Genomic DNA, 17,884 nt, shown 5'->3' with positions numbered 1-17,884 from the left:
AAGTGCAGATACCGCAGAAAGTAATCATTTTGTGTCGTACACCTTCTCACAACGATAAACGAAAACCGAGCTGTTACTTCTGCAATGGCCCCAGTGCAACTGCACGCTTGTTAAAAGCTTACAAAAAAAAATGAAGATATTGTTCATACAAATTAGTTGATACTTTCTGCAGCTCAAAGCTCACCATTATTATCATCAGTCAGACTATGTATAACCACCACAGGGCAAAGGCCTCTCCCATACTCCTCCAATTAACTTTGCCCTGTGCTAGCTGTGTCCACTTGACCCCTGCAAACTTCTTAACCTCGTCTGCCCACCTAACCCTACTACACTATCCCTTAAAATCCAGTTTGTTACCTTTTTAGACCATCGGTTGTCGTCTCTTCACACAACATGTCCTCCTTATGCCCATTTCTTCTCCTTTTTCGACTAGAACATGCTAACTCGGGTTATTTCTCTGACCCATTCTGCACGCTTCCCATCCCTTAATGTTACACCTACTATTTTCTGTTCCATAGCTCTCTGCATAGTCCTCGGATTAATAGAACCCTTTCCGTTACCCTCCACATTTCAGCCATGTACAGGCAAGATGCAACTGTCTGTTATATACTTTCAGCACAAATTTGCTTGGTTTCAACTCAATGTGACATGGCTTGCTCTGAAGCCTGTTTTGAGACACAAAATAGCAGCAATAAACTGCAGTCTGATTCAATACTTTGCCCACTGTGTTCTGGCTGTTGTACTAAAGTTGAGAAGTGGAAAGAGAAGAAAGGTGGAGAGGCAGGTCAAAAGTAGTGTGACCCTATAACCTGCCATTGCACACCAGAGATAAGGGGAATGAAAAGAAAGATACTGATGAAGAATCGCAGTGATATCACAGTACAGTGAGTTGCATGGAGTCTCCCAGAGAATGCACATGTCCCACTTATGCATAGGCTTACACACATATCACTCGCATGGAACACAATACACACATAAACATGCTTAGTGAAACCATGCTCAAGTTAGGCCGCTCAACAGCAGCGCCGCATTTCTCGCGCGGTGGCGAAATGTGAAATGCCGAAACTCTGCTGGAGTGGACGCTCCAATAGCTTCCTGTGCACGCACGGCGATCAAGTTGTGTCAGGCGGTTCTTCGGTGGTACAGAAACGCTTCCGCCGATTCAAAATGGAGGTACAAAGTAGTGTTGTGTCACGGACAGCCATAACAGCAGGTGAAGCGCTAAAGGAATGAGACTCACGCATGAAACTATGCAAGTTCCTTTGACAGCTTTTTGGCAAGATCTCTTTTCCAACTAAACTGTCTCGTTTCAAGACGTTTCGCATTTTTTGTGGAAACGAAAAGAGCCAAGTTCGCCCTTCTGTGTAAACTCGGAAAAGTTGCGAGTTGACAAAGATGGCTTGGAGAGGTACCGAATGAGTACCATGGTTTAATACCATGCCTAGAAAATGAAGGAGATGGAGGATTCTCCTGCATCTCGCTCCCCACGTGTGACTTGTTTTGCCAATTTTCTGTGCCTTCTCCACGCCTTGTGAGCGCTCTGAAACCAACCAAATCAACAGTTATTCAGCGTGCAAAGTCTGCAATAGACTCGCATGTGTAAATGTCTCCTAATAAGGGACACTTGTTCTTTCATTTCTACAGCGATTATGAAAACACAGGTATGAGGTCTTTTGTTGGAAAGCATACCTTGCTGAGGACCTTTTACAGATTTCCACAAATTGGCCAATAACGAAAAAAGCGCACCTATGGCTTGATCGACGCTACTCACACGGAGGACCCCATTCACCTCACAGGTTCATTAGTGCAAACCAAATATCATAAATGAAGCACGACCATTTCTTTAGAACTGAAATAAGTGAGATGAACAGTACACAAGCTTTCAGTGAGCTTGGACTTCATCTGCCTCCCAAGAGAGCAAGCCGGTTATATATGCCCCCCGCAGCGCACGGAGCACACATGCCCTATACATTACTATGTTTTTGAGTCTACTAGTATTCCTGCCCTTGAAGAAAACTTTTTCAGAGTCTACTATACGTATTCTTTAACAAAAAGTTTTGCTTTATTGCCATATTATGCTAAATGAGCGAGCCGCTTCATTTCACAGTGTTGATAATAATTTTGCATGTATTAAACATATTATGTACAATATAATTGCATACTTATCTTGAGATGCACCTCTACACCATGTTTTTGCTCACGTGGAAAAAGCACTTCGCAATCAATAGTGGCTCATCGTCGTCTGTCGTCTGCTCTACAGTGCAGATGTGAATAAAAAGTTTCTTGCCTAAGTTTCTTTAATGGACGATCATTTTCTTTAATCAAGACGGAATGCAGGCAGTATGTCCCGATGCGCCTATGCGCGAGTGTGCACGTGCCAGAGAAAGCGTGCGGTGCACACTGTGAAGGCAGCGAGCTAAGCCAGTAGCGTCCCAGTTTTTGCTTTTTTGTAACAGATGGCGCTGCACATCAGGAGCTGCTAGGGAGCCTACATGTTGTGCCGCAGCGCCCGGCTTATGGTGGTGACATGTCCTCCCTATGCCCATTTCTTCTCCTTGATTTCGACTAGAACATTAACTCGGGTTACTTCTCTGACCCATTCTGCATGCTTTCCATCTCATAATCTTGGCCAAAAACGACCGTCAAGCTTGTTAGGCCGCTATTTTGGTCCCCAGCCTACGAGAGGCATGCTTTGTATAATAGAACCAGGGTGGTGTAAAAGGAGAATTCGGCCATATTAGGAACCTTATGTGCCTTTTTTTGGGAGGATCACAGCTTTATAATTAAATCAAAATGACATTTCTTAGCAGGAAATATCGTTTGCTGACGCATTGTTTTACCGTCTAGCGTTACTTGGCTTATAAATATCCTTTGCAGAATGTGTACAGAGTGTCCGCTGTAGCTGTGTTTTATTTTAGGTACAGTACCATGCCTGTTATATCAATGGAAAACCTATATCGAATATAACTGCACTAACGTTATTGTAAGTACTAACTATTCAATAATTAATTGGCTAATTGCAAACAAAAATGAGTTTTACGCTACAGCATCAAGTCATATATTGTTGGATAGCTTACGTCGAGTGCAATTGCACTTGACTATTTTCAAGTCTTAATTATGCCACTATTTAATTAACTTGATTAAAAATTGAACTTCAGGCTATGGCATCAAGTCGCATATCATTGGATAGCATATACCGAGTACGATTGCACTGCACTAATTGCCGGATTTAGTTAATAACCATTATTTAGTTAATTGTGATTAACAATTGAACTTTAAGCTAAAATGTCAAGTCATATATCAAATGATAGCTTATATAGAGTACGATTGCAATACACTAATTGCCAGACTGTTGACACTTGTTAGTTAATTGTGATAGAGTTGTGATAGACTAGAACTTTAGACTACAATGTCAAGTCATATATCACGACAGCTTATGTTGAAGACAATTCCATTATACTAATTACTGGTATTAATTAATATCCATGATTAGTTATTTATAATTAACATTTTAACTTTAGGCTACAATGTGAAGTCGTATATCATGGGATAGCTTATATAGAGTATGATTGCAATACCCTTTACAGTGCTAATTAGTAGCCATTAGTTAATCGTGAGCAACAAATGACCTTCAGGCTCCAATGGCAAGTCATATCATAAGAGTTTGTTACTTTTTAAGTGCTATGTCATATGCTATGTTGCATATGACTAAGAGTCATGAATTATGATTATAACTACCAGTCATGATTACAGGTAATGGTTTTGCAGACTCCACACTTGCAGTATATACTACTTTGCAAAAAGCTGTCATGCTACCTCGCATTATGACTGCGAGTCACGAGCTATGACTGTATCCCCATTTTTCCAAGTTTTCATTTTTGCAATTAGTTAAATTATTTGATAAATCACACACTCTAAGTTTATTAATGAGCAACACCAAGCATCCACTTTTCACTCTGAGTGTTTTGGCACCTTTGAAACCCCATTTACGAATTTTCATTTTCTTCAATTGTTTATATTACTTAACTGATCAATTATGCTCTCGAAATTTTCTTAATTATCCTCATCAAGCATTGTTTTTCATTCTGAGCATTTTTACACCTTTGAAGCCCCTTTCCCCAGTTTTCATTTTCTTTCAGTTATTTTAATTGAATAATTGATGAATGAAGCATTCTAAATTTTCTTAATTAGCATCATCAAGCATTAGCTTTACATTGTGGGCATTTTGACACCATTGAACCCTATTTTTCAATTTTTGTTGTTTTTCATTTCTTAATTTATCAATTATTATCCTTTCTTAATGCATCATTGTTTATCACACACCAATCAATCATCAATCACTAGAACCACAAATTACCATGGTAGAATTTTTACGCAGCCCCCGATTATTTCCGACACGCTATGGAGACACTACTACTACTACTGCTACTACTATTTTTACTACTATGCAAATGGCTTTTCGACCAAAAGAGCTGTTCAGCCATCATTTAATATTCACCGCAGTGCGCAACTAAAATTTCATGCAGTGAGCAGCGAAGGAAATTTGGACCGCCGCATTGTATGAGCGCCAACTCTCTCCTGCATGCAGAGCGCCTGGCTGCGCTGGTTCAGTTGGGGACCAAAATGGCGCCATTAGCTCAACTGGCAACACTGGTCTTTAGCAGGTGGTGGCAAATGCCCCTTCAAAGGATCGCACCACCCAAAGCCGGCACTGTGGCACACCATGTAAGTTCCCTAAGGACCGCAGCACTGTCCAGCGATGCTTTGGGAGCCTATAGTGTGCATGTTCTGGACAGAAAAGTGCACATGCTCTAGCACACTCTTATACCTCTCGCACCATAGAGTTTCTTACTCTTACCTAGAGGGAAAGCTGTGCCACCATCTATGGGAGGTTGCATGGAGCTTCCTCACAGACAGGTCTGCCACCATGGGAGCCCAAAGAGTCATGGGCCGGAGAGCTAACGGGTGCAGAACTACAACTTTTGGCCAAAAATAATGCAAAAATGAAAGCTGTTCTACAATAACAAATGTCCCAACATTCAAAATTGCGACTATAAATTTCAAAACGCGAGCAAAACAGCATGCAGGTGTAAAATTTGTCCAAAATAAGCGATGGCTCTCTCTCCTATTGGCTAAGTATTGAATAGTATGGACACCAATATTTCGCATTTGATAGGCACATTTTAAAAGGAAAAAAATGTTTTGTAAATATATACAGTTGCCCAATCTCTTTAGAAAGTTTTTTAGCGGCATTGTGAAAAACAGAAACCTTTTATTGGCATTGTCTGCTTTTGAGCCTTCTCTACTTTGGCTCTTGCACTCTACGTTCCCCCTCCCTACAGCTGGTGCTATTTTAAAGTGCTGCGGCCTACCCTGCGGTGGAAAATATTTTTTTCCCTGTTGACTGTGAGGCTTCTCCCCTGGAACACAAAGCAGTAAACATTTTTTGAAAAGAGTAATTAGTAGCACAGTTACAGCCACCACAATCAACCGATTCTGGGATGTTTCTCTCCTCCCGTTCCCTTGCAGAAGGTTTTTCTCTCTCCTGCCTGACTGTCTAGCCTTTGCCGTGCCTGCGCAGTGAGGCCTCTCTGGAGGAGCTGCAGGGTCAGGGGGTAGACACCGGCTTCCGCCAGTGTTGCCGCAATCCTAGAGCACTGCGTTGCTCCCAGCAGGCGTCGGATCCATTTCCTGCGTGCTCCATCCAGGATGTTCACTCTGGTGGGCCTGAGGGAAACAAAAGGGAGGGCATAAAGTATGGAAGAGGTGGCGGCCGCCTCAAACAGCTGGGCAATCTGTTTGAGGCGGCCGCCACCTCTTCCATACTTTATGCCCTCCCTTTTGTTTCCCTCAGGCCCACCAGAGTGAACATCCTGGACGGAGCAAGCAGGAAATGGATCCGACGCCTGCTGGGAGCAACGCAGTGCTCTAGGATTGCGGCAACACTGGCGGAAGCCGGTGTCTACCCCCTGACCCTGCAGCTCCTCCAGAGAGGCCTCACTCACGTGGACCGCCTTCACCATGCCCCTGACGGAGCTTCCCTCCTGGCACGGCTGTGCAGCGCCCCCCATTCACGGATGGGACAACTGACGGCTGTATACAGGGACTTCATCGGAGATGCCCCAGGGTATTCCATCCTCCCTCCTCCACCAACACGTCCTCCTTTGCAGGTCACCCTTGACATGGAGGGGGTAAGCAAGCGCCACTCCCCAGCTGCTGCCCTGGGCCAGGCTGCCGCAGCCCTGATTGAAGAGTGCAAAGGGAGCACCCTCCTCTTCACTGATGGCTCGGTCCTGCCTTCCACGGGCCAGGCTGCAGCGGCTATGACGGCTCCACAGGTGGGGGTGTCCAGCTCTTGCAGGCTCTCCTTTCCAGGTAGCTCTACTGCAGCCGAGCTGGCGGGCCTCCACCTAGCAGCGGACTTCCTGGAGACTGGTCAGCCCCCAGGCTTCTACACCATCCTGTGCGACTCGAGGCCGGCACTGCAGCTCCTGCGCAAGCCGTCCTGCTTCCAGCTATCGGCTTGTCATCTACGAGCGTGCCTCCAGGCCCTGGAGGATGCCGGCTTCGTCATATCGCTGCACTGGATCCCGGGCCATGCGGGCATCCAGGGCAACGATGAGGCCGACGCACTTGCCAAGGCGGCCCACTCCAACCAGGTAAGTATGACTAATCATGTATCTGCCTTTGACTTTTCCAGGCTCCCCCTCAAGAAGGCCGTGAGGACCCTGCACCCCGATCGGCGGATCGCCAAGGGGTGGACATTCCTCCGCCTGTCCGACAAGCTCGCCCGCAGGGAGCGAGCTCTCCTCCTGCGCCTCCGCACCGGAGGTTCCTGGATGCCCACGGAGCTGTATGTCCGTGGCCGGGCCCCCTCCCCAGCATGCCCCTCCTGCGGTGATGCAGGTACGCTGGGGCACCTCCTCTGTGTGTGCCCGGCACACGCCCACCACCGTCGCAAGATGGAGGCAGGCTACCGGGCCCTCGGACTTCCTGCTGCCACCGAGGACCACCTGCTCTTCCCGGCCAGGAGCCCCCTGGCAGCCCACCGGCTCCTGCTGGCCTTCCTGGAGGAGTCCGGCCTGGCTGCACGACTGTAGTCCACCACCGGACCTGCTGACCTGCTGGCCACAGCACTGGCGACGGAGCCGATGACAAGGACGACGAGAGCGACTCCACGACGACGATGATGACCCCCCCTCCCCTCCCAACATCCCATCTCCCCTTCCCCCCGGACACCAAGAGTGCCGCCGCGAATTAAGGCCGGCATAACCCGTGTCCGGTTCCCCCCCCCCCCCCCCCCCTTCCCGAGAATAACCCAAAGACCCCAACCAACCAACCAACCAATTCCTCTTCCTTCCGCCTTCATATTTAGCAGGAGGCATGGTGTGTCTGTAGGAAGGCTTTAGGAACAACGCAGCACACAGAATGGCCTCGGAGCAAGCGAGAGAGAAGCGTGCAGCAAGCGACTCACACAGTTAGCAGCTTTGCCCACCCTTCACTCGTCAGTCAGAGAAACGCACCAGTGGGTGCCATCCTGGGCATTCACGTCACCATCCAGGATTGGCGGCCAGAGCAGAGAAACTTGCTTTCAAAGGGGAGCATGAGAGAGCTTTGATTTGTAATTTTGCTGCTTTCTGGAGAGCACATCACTGTAGTATTTTGCAGAGACTGTTTTCTATACCCAATCAAAACTTTGGGCTTGTTTGTTTAAAATGTCATATCCCGGGCAGCGGCCCTTCAACCCCTGCAAAAAACCTGCAGGTAGAAACGAGCACTCACGTTGAAATCATTGGCAGCGATGGCCAGGACAACCCTTGATGCTTCAGCGTCAAAAGGCACAGTGTCCAGGGTGTAGTCGAGGGTGAGCGCAAGATCGATAGTCGCCGCCCTGCCACTCGGGCCAATGCTCCTCAGCAGCTTACCAGCAGCGTCGACGTGAGATACAAAGACATCCCTGAAGGAGAAGTAGTGAAATTGCGAGTCCTTCATTGAAGTGCAGGCAACCAAATGCACTCTGTGCTACGATGAAATGATGCTTCATGACAAAATTACACGAGTGAAAGCAGTACATCAATGCAATAGTCAATGTTATGCTTGCATTAAGACAACTAAAAAAAAAAAAGGAAAAGCTTTCTTGAAATAAGTGACCTCTCCAGGCTAGAGCTGACTGGACCACGGTTCCAATATTAGAAATGCAGTTGATCTGGATGGTTTCCTGAAGGCTTACAGTGCAAATAAGTCTTTTTTTATAGCTCTCTTTATAAGTATTTAGTTACCTGTCCACAACCGAGAAATAAAGTCATGCTTTGACCTTTCTGATACGAGTAATGTTCAAAAAGAGCCTTCCTCAACAACTGCTTAGAAAGGGCTATGGTCTATTTAGACAGTGTGCTACAAATAATGCTTCATGAATTATTAATAAACTGCTATAATGTGTCCTGTAAATTTCTTTTATAAAGTCAGCTCAACATTTTTCTAATTCTATTCATCTAAAACTAGCAAATTTCAAGCAAAGCTCTCTGTACTGAAAGCTGAACTAGCCTAACACTATATTTTAGTGAAGAAACTATGACTAGACATGTCAAAAGCGCTGCAGTGGTATCATACTTGAAATATTTTACTTTGTCAGCGAATACAAAAGTCTGATATGCCAGATTACCTATATGGCATATTTTTGCATCAGTCACATCACTCTGTTCGTGACTGGTAAAAGAAACTTGCAATGAAGAGAAAGAAACAACAAAGATGACTGTGTAAGGTACAGTGTGAAGACAGACTAAGGATGAAAAGGAGAAGAATCTTGTTGACTTGCAACTACTTTTTCATTTAGGAGAAACCTCCCCTCCTCTCTCGTAACTTACAGATAAGGTTTCGAATTATGAAGGAATGAGACCTCTTAATCAACTAGCAGAACAGAAGGCTGGCTCACATACTGCAATTGTCTTTTCCGGATGAAGCCACTATTGGTGTTGAGCCATAATATAGGTTGCGCAGATTCTGCCGTGAGCCATTAGGAACCGTCATGAAAGGCTGTTAAAATTTAGCTCATTGAAGTGCCAGGCCAAGAATTGTAAAATGTGCTTGTGCCGTAGTACAGTAAAACCTCAGTACAAGAGACACTCAAGAGACCCGAAAAAGATGTCTCTAGTAAGCAAGGTCTCTTGTAACCAAAATTCTTACAAACTCATATGTGCGGCAGTTTAGATTCCCTCAGCTAAATTCTGTTCTATATCAGTGTCCCTTTTCTGTCGCAATATGTCAGGAACTGAGGAGGAGTGCCTCCTCTTGACTAGGAAGTCAAAATTTCCCTATTGTTTCAGCCACTGGCATCACATTGTGTGTGACATTTTAACTTCCCAGTCAAGAAGAGGCACTCCTCCTCGGTTCCTGACATATTGCAACAAAAAAGGACATCAATATAGAACATAATATTGGTAAGGAAGTCGAAACTGCCACACATATGAGTTGGTACGAGTCAGCTGTGTAGCATGAGCGCACCTGGGTTAATTGTGTCTCTTCTAAATAGTGAAGAAGTTACTTTAGGGACCTGCAAAAGTTGCCCTTAGGAACACAGTGCCTCTTGTAACCATGTCTCTTGTATGCAATGTTGTTAACATGGCAAACATAGGAAAACCAACCGAACCATTTTCAAGTGTCTCTTATAACCAAGTTTCTCTTGTAACCATCTCTCTTGTAACGAGATTTTACTGTATATGAAATTTAACTGTCATGAAATAAAGAACCGAGAGGTGTATTAATAATAATCATCTGCAAGGAGATATGAGTTCCTTTCTGATTGAAGCTGCTCCCATTTGAAAGATCACTGTTGTGATTTTGGGTAAGAAAAAAAAAGAAAAGAAGGAAAAAAAGGGCTGCCAACACAAGGAATTTATTTTGACACCAGGAAAAAACAAGGAAACTGATGGACGCTTATTTAATCTTATAAAAAAGAAGAAAAAAAAGCCAATTGCAGTGTGCGAGCCAGCCATCTGTTTTGATATTTGAGGTCTCATTCCTTGATAATTTGTAACCTTGTATGTAAGTTAAAAAAGGAAGAGGGGGGGGGGGTCAATCTTGGAAAGATTTAACCATGTGATGGCAATTTATTTTTTGTGCCCTTTGCAATGTGCTTGACACGTCCTTCGTTTCTTTTGTAGCGAGAGTTACTTTGGCCACAGTCTCGCCATTTTGCCGTGCTCATGCGTGAATTGATTTCCCTATGGCATAAATAAAGCTGAAACCATAGAGTAAACTACTAGTATGTGCAAAAGCCATGTTTTTACTTTCAAGCCGAACCTATGCGTAGCCATGCAGATTGCTCTAGCATAACTCCAGGTTTAACCGCAAGCTATAAATACAGCTAATTTTTTTGTCCTGTACTTTCCTCATTCGACCAGTATGAACTTGCCCAGCTATTCATTGTTCTACAATAAAGATAAAGAAGCACTGCTGTAATGTGAATAACAAGTTCCAATTGTCCCAAAGAACAACGATCCTTGCAGACACTACCTGTGGATGTGTGAAGTATATCACAGTTGCTTTTGTTGCCATCTTTGCAATTGCTCAAAATTGTAAGGAATATCCCATGTGGAGCCCTTCCCTAAGCAGTGTGCTTGCACTGCTGGTGCAGTTAACTGTTCTAGAGAAGTACAGAAATTCTGCCAGTTTAACAGGCACTTCACGAAGCCCAGTTCGAAGTGGTTACAAAAAATTAAATTGCCATAAGGATGGAAATTGCCATTCATAGCCTGATATATTATTTTGAGACAGTAAATCGAATCTTGAAATGTACTGAACACACAAATTGCTAGCTATGTTGAACTCCTCTAAACAATCTGAACAAACATACAATTCTCGCTTGAAAACCAAATGTGGCCAGTCTTAAAATGGAGACACCAAGCTCCGTGCACCAAGCAGCTCAGCGCCCTCTTCGATGACAGGCGGTGAGCTTTCTCACGCTGCACAGGCGATTGGTTGTGGTGTGGCAAGTGTACTGGCCATGGCTGTAGTCATACTGCAACCATTTATATCCTATCTTTCTCAGATCGCCTGCCACCAAAGGTGGAGAAAAAGGTCGCATCTTTTGTCCTGATGTGCTGTTGTCCACCTCCAGGTTACATTGCCATCCTGGCTGTCGTATGACCTCCTGTGTACTCGCGGTTAAGTGCAATAAAGCTAGGGTAATAGTGCCAAAATTTTAAAAAAGGTCTTTTTCCACTCTCTAGAAAGGATTGCTTAAGTTACCTTTTCTTCTGTGACTAATAATTAAGTTGTTCGTTTGTTGTTCCTGGCTGTGATGTCAGCACAAGGTTTAGAGTGTTAGCAGAATTATTGTTATACTAGTTGGACGATTTATTATTATTCTAACCCAAAAGTAAGACAGGTCTGCGCAAATTCGCTATCACGGTTATTTTTCGAAAGCATGGATGCAAGATCGGACCATTTATAGAAGGAAATTGAAGTCCCCAAACAATAAGATCGGAGTACTTGGATATAGGATAGTCAGTCTGTTCAGAGCATTGTGAAGCAGATTACTAAAAGAAGAGTCGTGGTTAGGAGGTCAATAACAAATTCCAATTAGAACACGAGAGTGCGTGCGATCGCAGCAAAGCCAGACCATTTCCAGAGCGAACAGTGCCTATTAGAATCACCCCAATCTCACTCTTCTCTATGATCTGTTCGGAAAATATAAAAGTTGGGAAGAGAGGGTAATATTTCAGTGTCATTGACAGGAGAAGAAAGCCAGGTTTCGGTAAGTAAAATGATATTCACGGAACATGATTCAATCAAACTGCATAAAGCATCACGCTTGGGAATGACACTATGAATATTAGTAAACAGGAAAGATAATTGGAAACGGTGGGCAGGTTTTGGATTGTGCTTCTGATAGAGTGATTTCTAAGGATCCTGTTCGACTACGATGTTCTTGGTGCGATCGAATATATATGTTTTATCTCCTGATGTCACCCTGTCTTAACGTATTTTAAATGTGAGGCCCTAACTTCTAGCATAATCATAAAGGCACTTACGAGCGAGACGGGTATTGGGTGAATAGATCTTGAGTACACTGTAGCCTGTATCTTTAAATTTGCTACATACAACACCTGATCTTTATCTTTAAAATGAGAGAACTCAACAATGATAAGACGGTTTTTAACAGAATGAAAGGCGCCAAAAAACGATCTTGCATGCATTTTGAGAAAATTTTACGTAATGAATTTTAGTTACAATTACCTATCTTGTTACGAATTTTTTTGCTTTTCATTATAGACACTTGTTTAGGTCCTATGTTACAGCTTATTTTTGCCCAATGGATGTACAAGAAAAGCCCAGTAAGCACTTGATGATCTGTTTTGTGTCTATTCCCAACTTTTTCAAGTGAGGACACATGCACTGCACAGCTGTACATTTGTAACAGCAGCTGTTCATGCATACCTTTCTTGGCAGGTGCGCACTGCATATTTTCGTTGCAGGAAATGCAAAGCAGGAAATATGCTAAAAGCACCATACTCAGTGTAATATGCTTTACTCAGTTACACTACATGTAAAGCATCATGTCGCAGTTCTACTCCGTGCCTATAATGAGTGCTGATTCCCACACTCACTTGGTTGAGGTGCGCAGGTGTGGGTTCTTGTAGCGGGGGTCACTGCCGCCTCCATTCAGCACAAAGGCATACTTGGTGTCATGGCCCCGTGTCTTGAACACCGTGTCCACAGCATCCACCAGCCTCTGAGTGCCGGCCAGCACAGAGGTCGCAACCCGAGGTTCGAACGAGCTTTCGGCAAGAAGCACAACCACCTCCAGGAGGGGCGACGACTTGACCCGGAAGCTCTTCTGGCCTTGCGTTTCTGGCGAGTTCAGGCAGTGGTCTGCAGTTTTGAACAGATCAAACAGTGAGGTTTCAGCTCCTAGGTTACACAAACATCACATGCTGCAGAGCAGCAGCAACCGTTTGCAAACAAAGGGACCTAAGTGTGTAAGCTCTTGTGTGTAAGCTTTGTAGGTCTTGTGCCGCCATTGGCGTCCTTGGCTGACAAGTAGAAAGGCAGAGAGAAAAAAGAAGAGGGAAAGAGGGTGGCTAGACAGGGATAAATAGTCACCCAGCCTCCCATTTGGCTTTCTTAGCGGTGCAGCAGTTTGAAAAGCCCTTGGAAACTCTGCTGTATTCCTTCGGAGGGCAAACCTAGTTTTGAATACCTGAGGCTGCAAGGGTGGTTTGTGCTGTCACGTTCACATGTGGGTTCAAGTTCAAGTTCGCACACTCTGGTAACCAGCATGTCTAAACAGATGTGCTCGTTAACTGTCACTGCTAAAAGCGCCCTTTCAAAAGAAATTCCCTGCATAGCATCACTGCAACTTTGAGTTCAACTATGAGTGTTTGAGTTCGTAAGAAAGATATAGGACACGTCTGTGGGAAAATTCTCTCCACTCTCCTGACAGATCCAGACCACACTTTTTTTACAACTGAAAAGCACCTGCAGTCCCCATCATCGGTGAGGGATTATGACCATAAAATCATAACCACAAATTGGACTGTCACAGATGTGCAGGCAAAGAAACAGAAAATATCAAACCAAGCCATGATGCAGCCTTTTGAGATAAGTGTTGTTGAAGGCCACCAATTGTCACTGTCCTCGCTTTTTGCCCCGCTAACCTCCAGGCCCAAAACTGACCATCCCAAGCTTGGATATTACTATTGTGGTGGTGCTTACCACAGTGCAAGTTCTCCACCCAGTAGCCGCGGTGGTTGCAGAAGGCCGCCATGGCGTTTATGCTGGTGCAGGCGCTTGCCCGATGGCTGATGTCCCACGAGCAGGCCTGCTGGAACTGCGCCTCCATCTTGGTCTCCATCAGACAGTGCTTAAGCGTCTGCGGAACCCGCTGGTGGCACTCCTCGGCACTCTCGCCACCGCTCTTGACGGGGTTGAGGAGTGCCCGGCACTCGGCGTACCCACTGATCTCGTAGCCGGCAGCCAATTGAGCCGCGTCCTTGGCAACCTCTCCACTGGGGAGCTGTGTGGAAAACACAGTGCGTTGCAGTACCATTAGTGTCGAATTTGGTCAATCTGATAAAGCTCCAACATAAATTTCAGTAAATTAATATTTTGCTGCAGACTAACGCAGGCATTCCTAAAATTTTACAGCAAACTTCAGCATTAACAAAACAGATGAGAACAAAGAAAAAGGGGCAGATGATTGTGATGTTGGGTCTAGGCCCTTCTCCTTTTTGTGAGTGCTCTTTTCTCCATCCTCATTTCATTGTTTGCCCCGAAATTCTTGTGTTACATAATGCATGACATATAGAACCCATGCATGTCTGCCGTATGTACAGTTCAGTTCAGTCGTTCAGTCGTGTCTGACTCTTCGTGACCCTTAGACCATGTCACGCCACGCTGTATGACAAAGGCTGTATACAGCCTTTGTCAAAAGTGTACAGCTCAGGATATTTCTTCTGGCGCTAATTTAGCATTAGTGGATGTCCTTCTCATCGGAGAGGGTACGGCAAAAAAGCTTCTTACCATCATAAGATTCGGAACACTAAAATGCATTACAAGCCGCACAACGTGGCTCAGAAGCAGACCCCTAAGGCTATAAACTTTTGACAAAGGAAACTTGCTATAGATACAGGTTTAACCAAAGAAGAAATAACAATGATAAGCTATTCTTTACACTATGGCAATGGAGTGACTTCAGCCTTAGTGAGGGTAGAAGTATATCCTGCCTTTCTGGCATTTGTGTGATTAAAGTGCTCTTGGGCGTTAAGGGATAAGCTTCGAATTTCATTTTCATAACCATTAAATACTTCAAATCTACAGGTAGCAGTCAGCTAGACACTGATGCAAAATCAGATTTAATTCAAATTCTTGACTTGTCTCATACTTCCTGTCATGATAACCCATTGCTTAATTGTATCACTGACACTTATGAACTTAGGCATTTGAGTAATGGGAAAAGCAATTCTAGCCATACATGGTTATAAAAAATTGAATTCACTGTAATTTTTGCGTAAAATAAGTAGCTTCATTACACTAACCAAAAAGCGTTGCTAATGCCCTAACGTGGGGACAGTACAATTTAATATACATTTTCCTTTCGTGATGTATGCCTTACAGCACCAGTTATTTTGAGATCAAAGACAAGGCAACAAGAAGAACTGAATTAATAATATGCTAGTACTGGAGGCCAAGAGGATTACAGCAGTTATTAACTGATATGAAAACCTGCCTCGGATAGTTGAAACAAAAATGCACTAATAGATTACAAAATGCACTAAAGAATTCTTTTATATCACTCGGGCCATGGCGCCTGGAACTACAGTGTGAGCCTAACATTAGTGAAACACACTGTTGGCAACGTTGGTGCACAGCTAGTAGGACACAAAGCCCATGTCCCATCATTCGTTCTCTTTCTGTGCACCATCTTTGTTGCACTTTATCTCCTTCAAGCTTATTGACAATGTTAGACGCAACTTAAAAAAAGGAAAGCAGTTGCTAACTATGGGCAGTGGTACGTAACGTGTGCATTATTCCATTGAAGAGTAAACAGAAATCAGTCTTTATTATTTCACAATACCAAACGAGCAAGAGGCGTCAAAATTCTTGCACTTTTAATTTGCTCTAGCGTTTAACTTTTTATTTGGATAATCAGAAAAGCTCTAATAACAGAGTAGTTTCTGTCACTGAGGAATTGTGTGTGTCAGTTACTGCAGACTTGAGTTGTATCCGGCTATATCTCTGCCAGTTCCATGGAGTGGTGCAACTATTCTTAACTACTCGGATGTTGACCTCTGTTCCAGCTTTTGTGATTGGCAAGGACTCTAGAGGCAAAGGATTCAGTTATGCTGTACAGTGACGAAGCTATTTCTTACTCTGCTAGATGATCCCTGTACTTTTTCTTAAGCACAGTATGTTTTAAAATGCATTATTGGTGTACTTATTTGGATTCACATATATACTGCCTCTCTGTACGTAAATACATGGTGACATATTGTTCTATGTTTCAAATTAAACCATATAGGACATCTTGCGGCAATGTGTACAGGTTGGAACAGAAGGAAATGAACCATTCTATTGCTTCTAACTTTTATCAGGCATTGCCTAATTAAAGCCTGCACCTAGTAGAGGCACTAGCGCACTTTCTCATCAAAAAATAAATTATGTTCTAATTGCATCAAATAGGGAAGGGATGACTGCAATTTGAACAGAATAGCATGTTCCGTTTACTTATGCTCATGACCACAAAAAGTGGTCTTTGTACCTCATTAAATTTACGCATGTATTCTTGTGAAATTACGAACTTCAAGGCGGGGTGGAACACTGACATAGAAAATGAAAGCACTGACATTTTGACTCCTGCGCATGAGCCTTGTTCATGATTAAGAACTGTTGCCAACATTAATTGCCATTCATGAAAGAAGTGAAATGCCATCATCTAGCTAGATAAGCAAATAAAGAATGGCCGGAACGAAAAAAGAAAGGCAAAGTGAGCTGCTAACAACTTAGCAAGACCAAAGTGCGTCCAATCCAGTAAACCTACGCTACTATTTTTTGTTACTAGATGCTGGTTGGTTCCATTTATTTCCATTTCACTTTGACTGGACAGTGCATCTTACACTCCCGAAGAAATAATATGCAGCACGGTAGCACAAAATCTAGTAAATCACTTGATGCTTGTAATGTTTCATCACATGCATTAGAGACAGCATATTGTTTCACCAAGAAGCCAGGTACTTACGTCATATTCATTGTCCGTGTTACCATCGGCATTGCCCAGTGCACCCAGCAGGTTGCCATGGTGTGATTGGTCCAACACAAACGTGCAGAAGAACTTGACGACGTCACAATAAATGGTAAGGCCGTGTCCACGCACCCTCACAAGGTGACCCTCACGATAGACTTCCACTCGTCTGCACAGAAGTGTCAGAGATTATGACAAGGCAAGCTGCTTGACAAGCTGAGCTAAACAAAATGAAACACCCGTAGCAAACAAAGAATGCAGCACAAACTAGATTTATGCATTGTCATTGTTTGGGCGAAGTCTGGTACCTATGACTTAAAATGTCTTGACTTAGACAATAAATATTACAATTTACTTGCACATAATCATGGGGCCTAAGGCTTTTGGAATAGACAAAAAGAAAAATAATTCATAGCACTCATGAAATTTAAATTGAGGTTTTGATGAAGCAAGCTAAAATTAAAATGCACTATTAATGCACTACATCATCCAAGCACCTGGGGAAGCACCGTTGCAGTGCCAGTGTCCTGAGCATGGTAGTGCATCTTGTCACTTTTAGTGGATCCAATCAGAGGGCAGAAATCGAGCACATTGTATTTACAGCAGAAGTGGAGCGAGTTGGTCGAGTTGGTAACTTTTGCTTTACGAAAAACTGCATAAGCAGTCATGGGCAGTATCGAAGATACATGTATCTTCGATACTATCTTTAAATACATCTTGAATATTGGTATCAGGTATCGAGCACTGAAAATTAAAGTACCGAAATATCGGTATCGAAAATACATTTTTCGTGTATCGTGTATTTTAACGATACTCGATACTCTGCAAAATATTGACGCCACTGTGTGTCAGACATTTGGCCGACGGCGCTCGCTCAGGCGCTAGTACAAGCCGGGAGGCATCTTTGCTTGCAGTGCATCCTCATTTCCCTCCTACTCGAAGTTTCCTTCATACGCTCCATCTTCTTAGCCTCTATCTATCCATATTCTCTTTTTTTTAAAACTGAAGGAGCCAATGGCAAGTAGGTGTACATGAACATGAGGTTGTTTAATTGTGAGCACCTAGTGCGTACCATGAAGCCGCTAAACCGTTAACAGACACCCTCTATCTATCCATATTCTCTTTTTTTAAAACTGAAGGAGC

General features: G+C 43.8%; 1 protein-coding gene across 1 annotated transcript in view; it reads right to left on the bottom strand.

Annotated features, from left to right (window-relative positions):
- Positions 1-17,884, bottom strand: part of LOC146180717 (uncharacterized) — a 111,928-nt gene that overhangs the window by 5,006 nt on the left and 89,038 nt on the right. Inside the window, exons 33-36 of the mRNA XM_084576112.1 lie at positions 16,739-16,910; positions 13,717-14,017; positions 12,609-12,873; positions 7,783-7,957 (exon numbers count right to left, since the gene is read on the bottom strand). Of these exons, the coding sequence (XP_084432238.1) occupies positions 7,783-7,957; positions 12,609-12,873; positions 13,717-14,017; positions 16,739-16,910 (913 nt within the window). The remainder of the gene's footprint in view (positions 1-7,782; positions 7,958-12,608; positions 12,874-13,716; positions 14,018-16,738; positions 16,911-17,884) is intronic.

Source organism: Amblyomma maculatum, chromosome 8 (assembly GCF_055883805.1).
Source record: "Amblyomma maculatum isolate TAMU_Amacu chromosome 8, ASM5588380v1, whole genome shotgun sequence".
Taxonomy (NCBI): Eukaryota; Metazoa; Arthropoda; class Arachnida; order Ixodida; family Ixodidae; genus Amblyomma; species Amblyomma maculatum.
The sequence above is the reverse complement of the archived record's forward strand: the minus strand, read 5'-3'. Positions and strand labels throughout refer to the sequence as shown.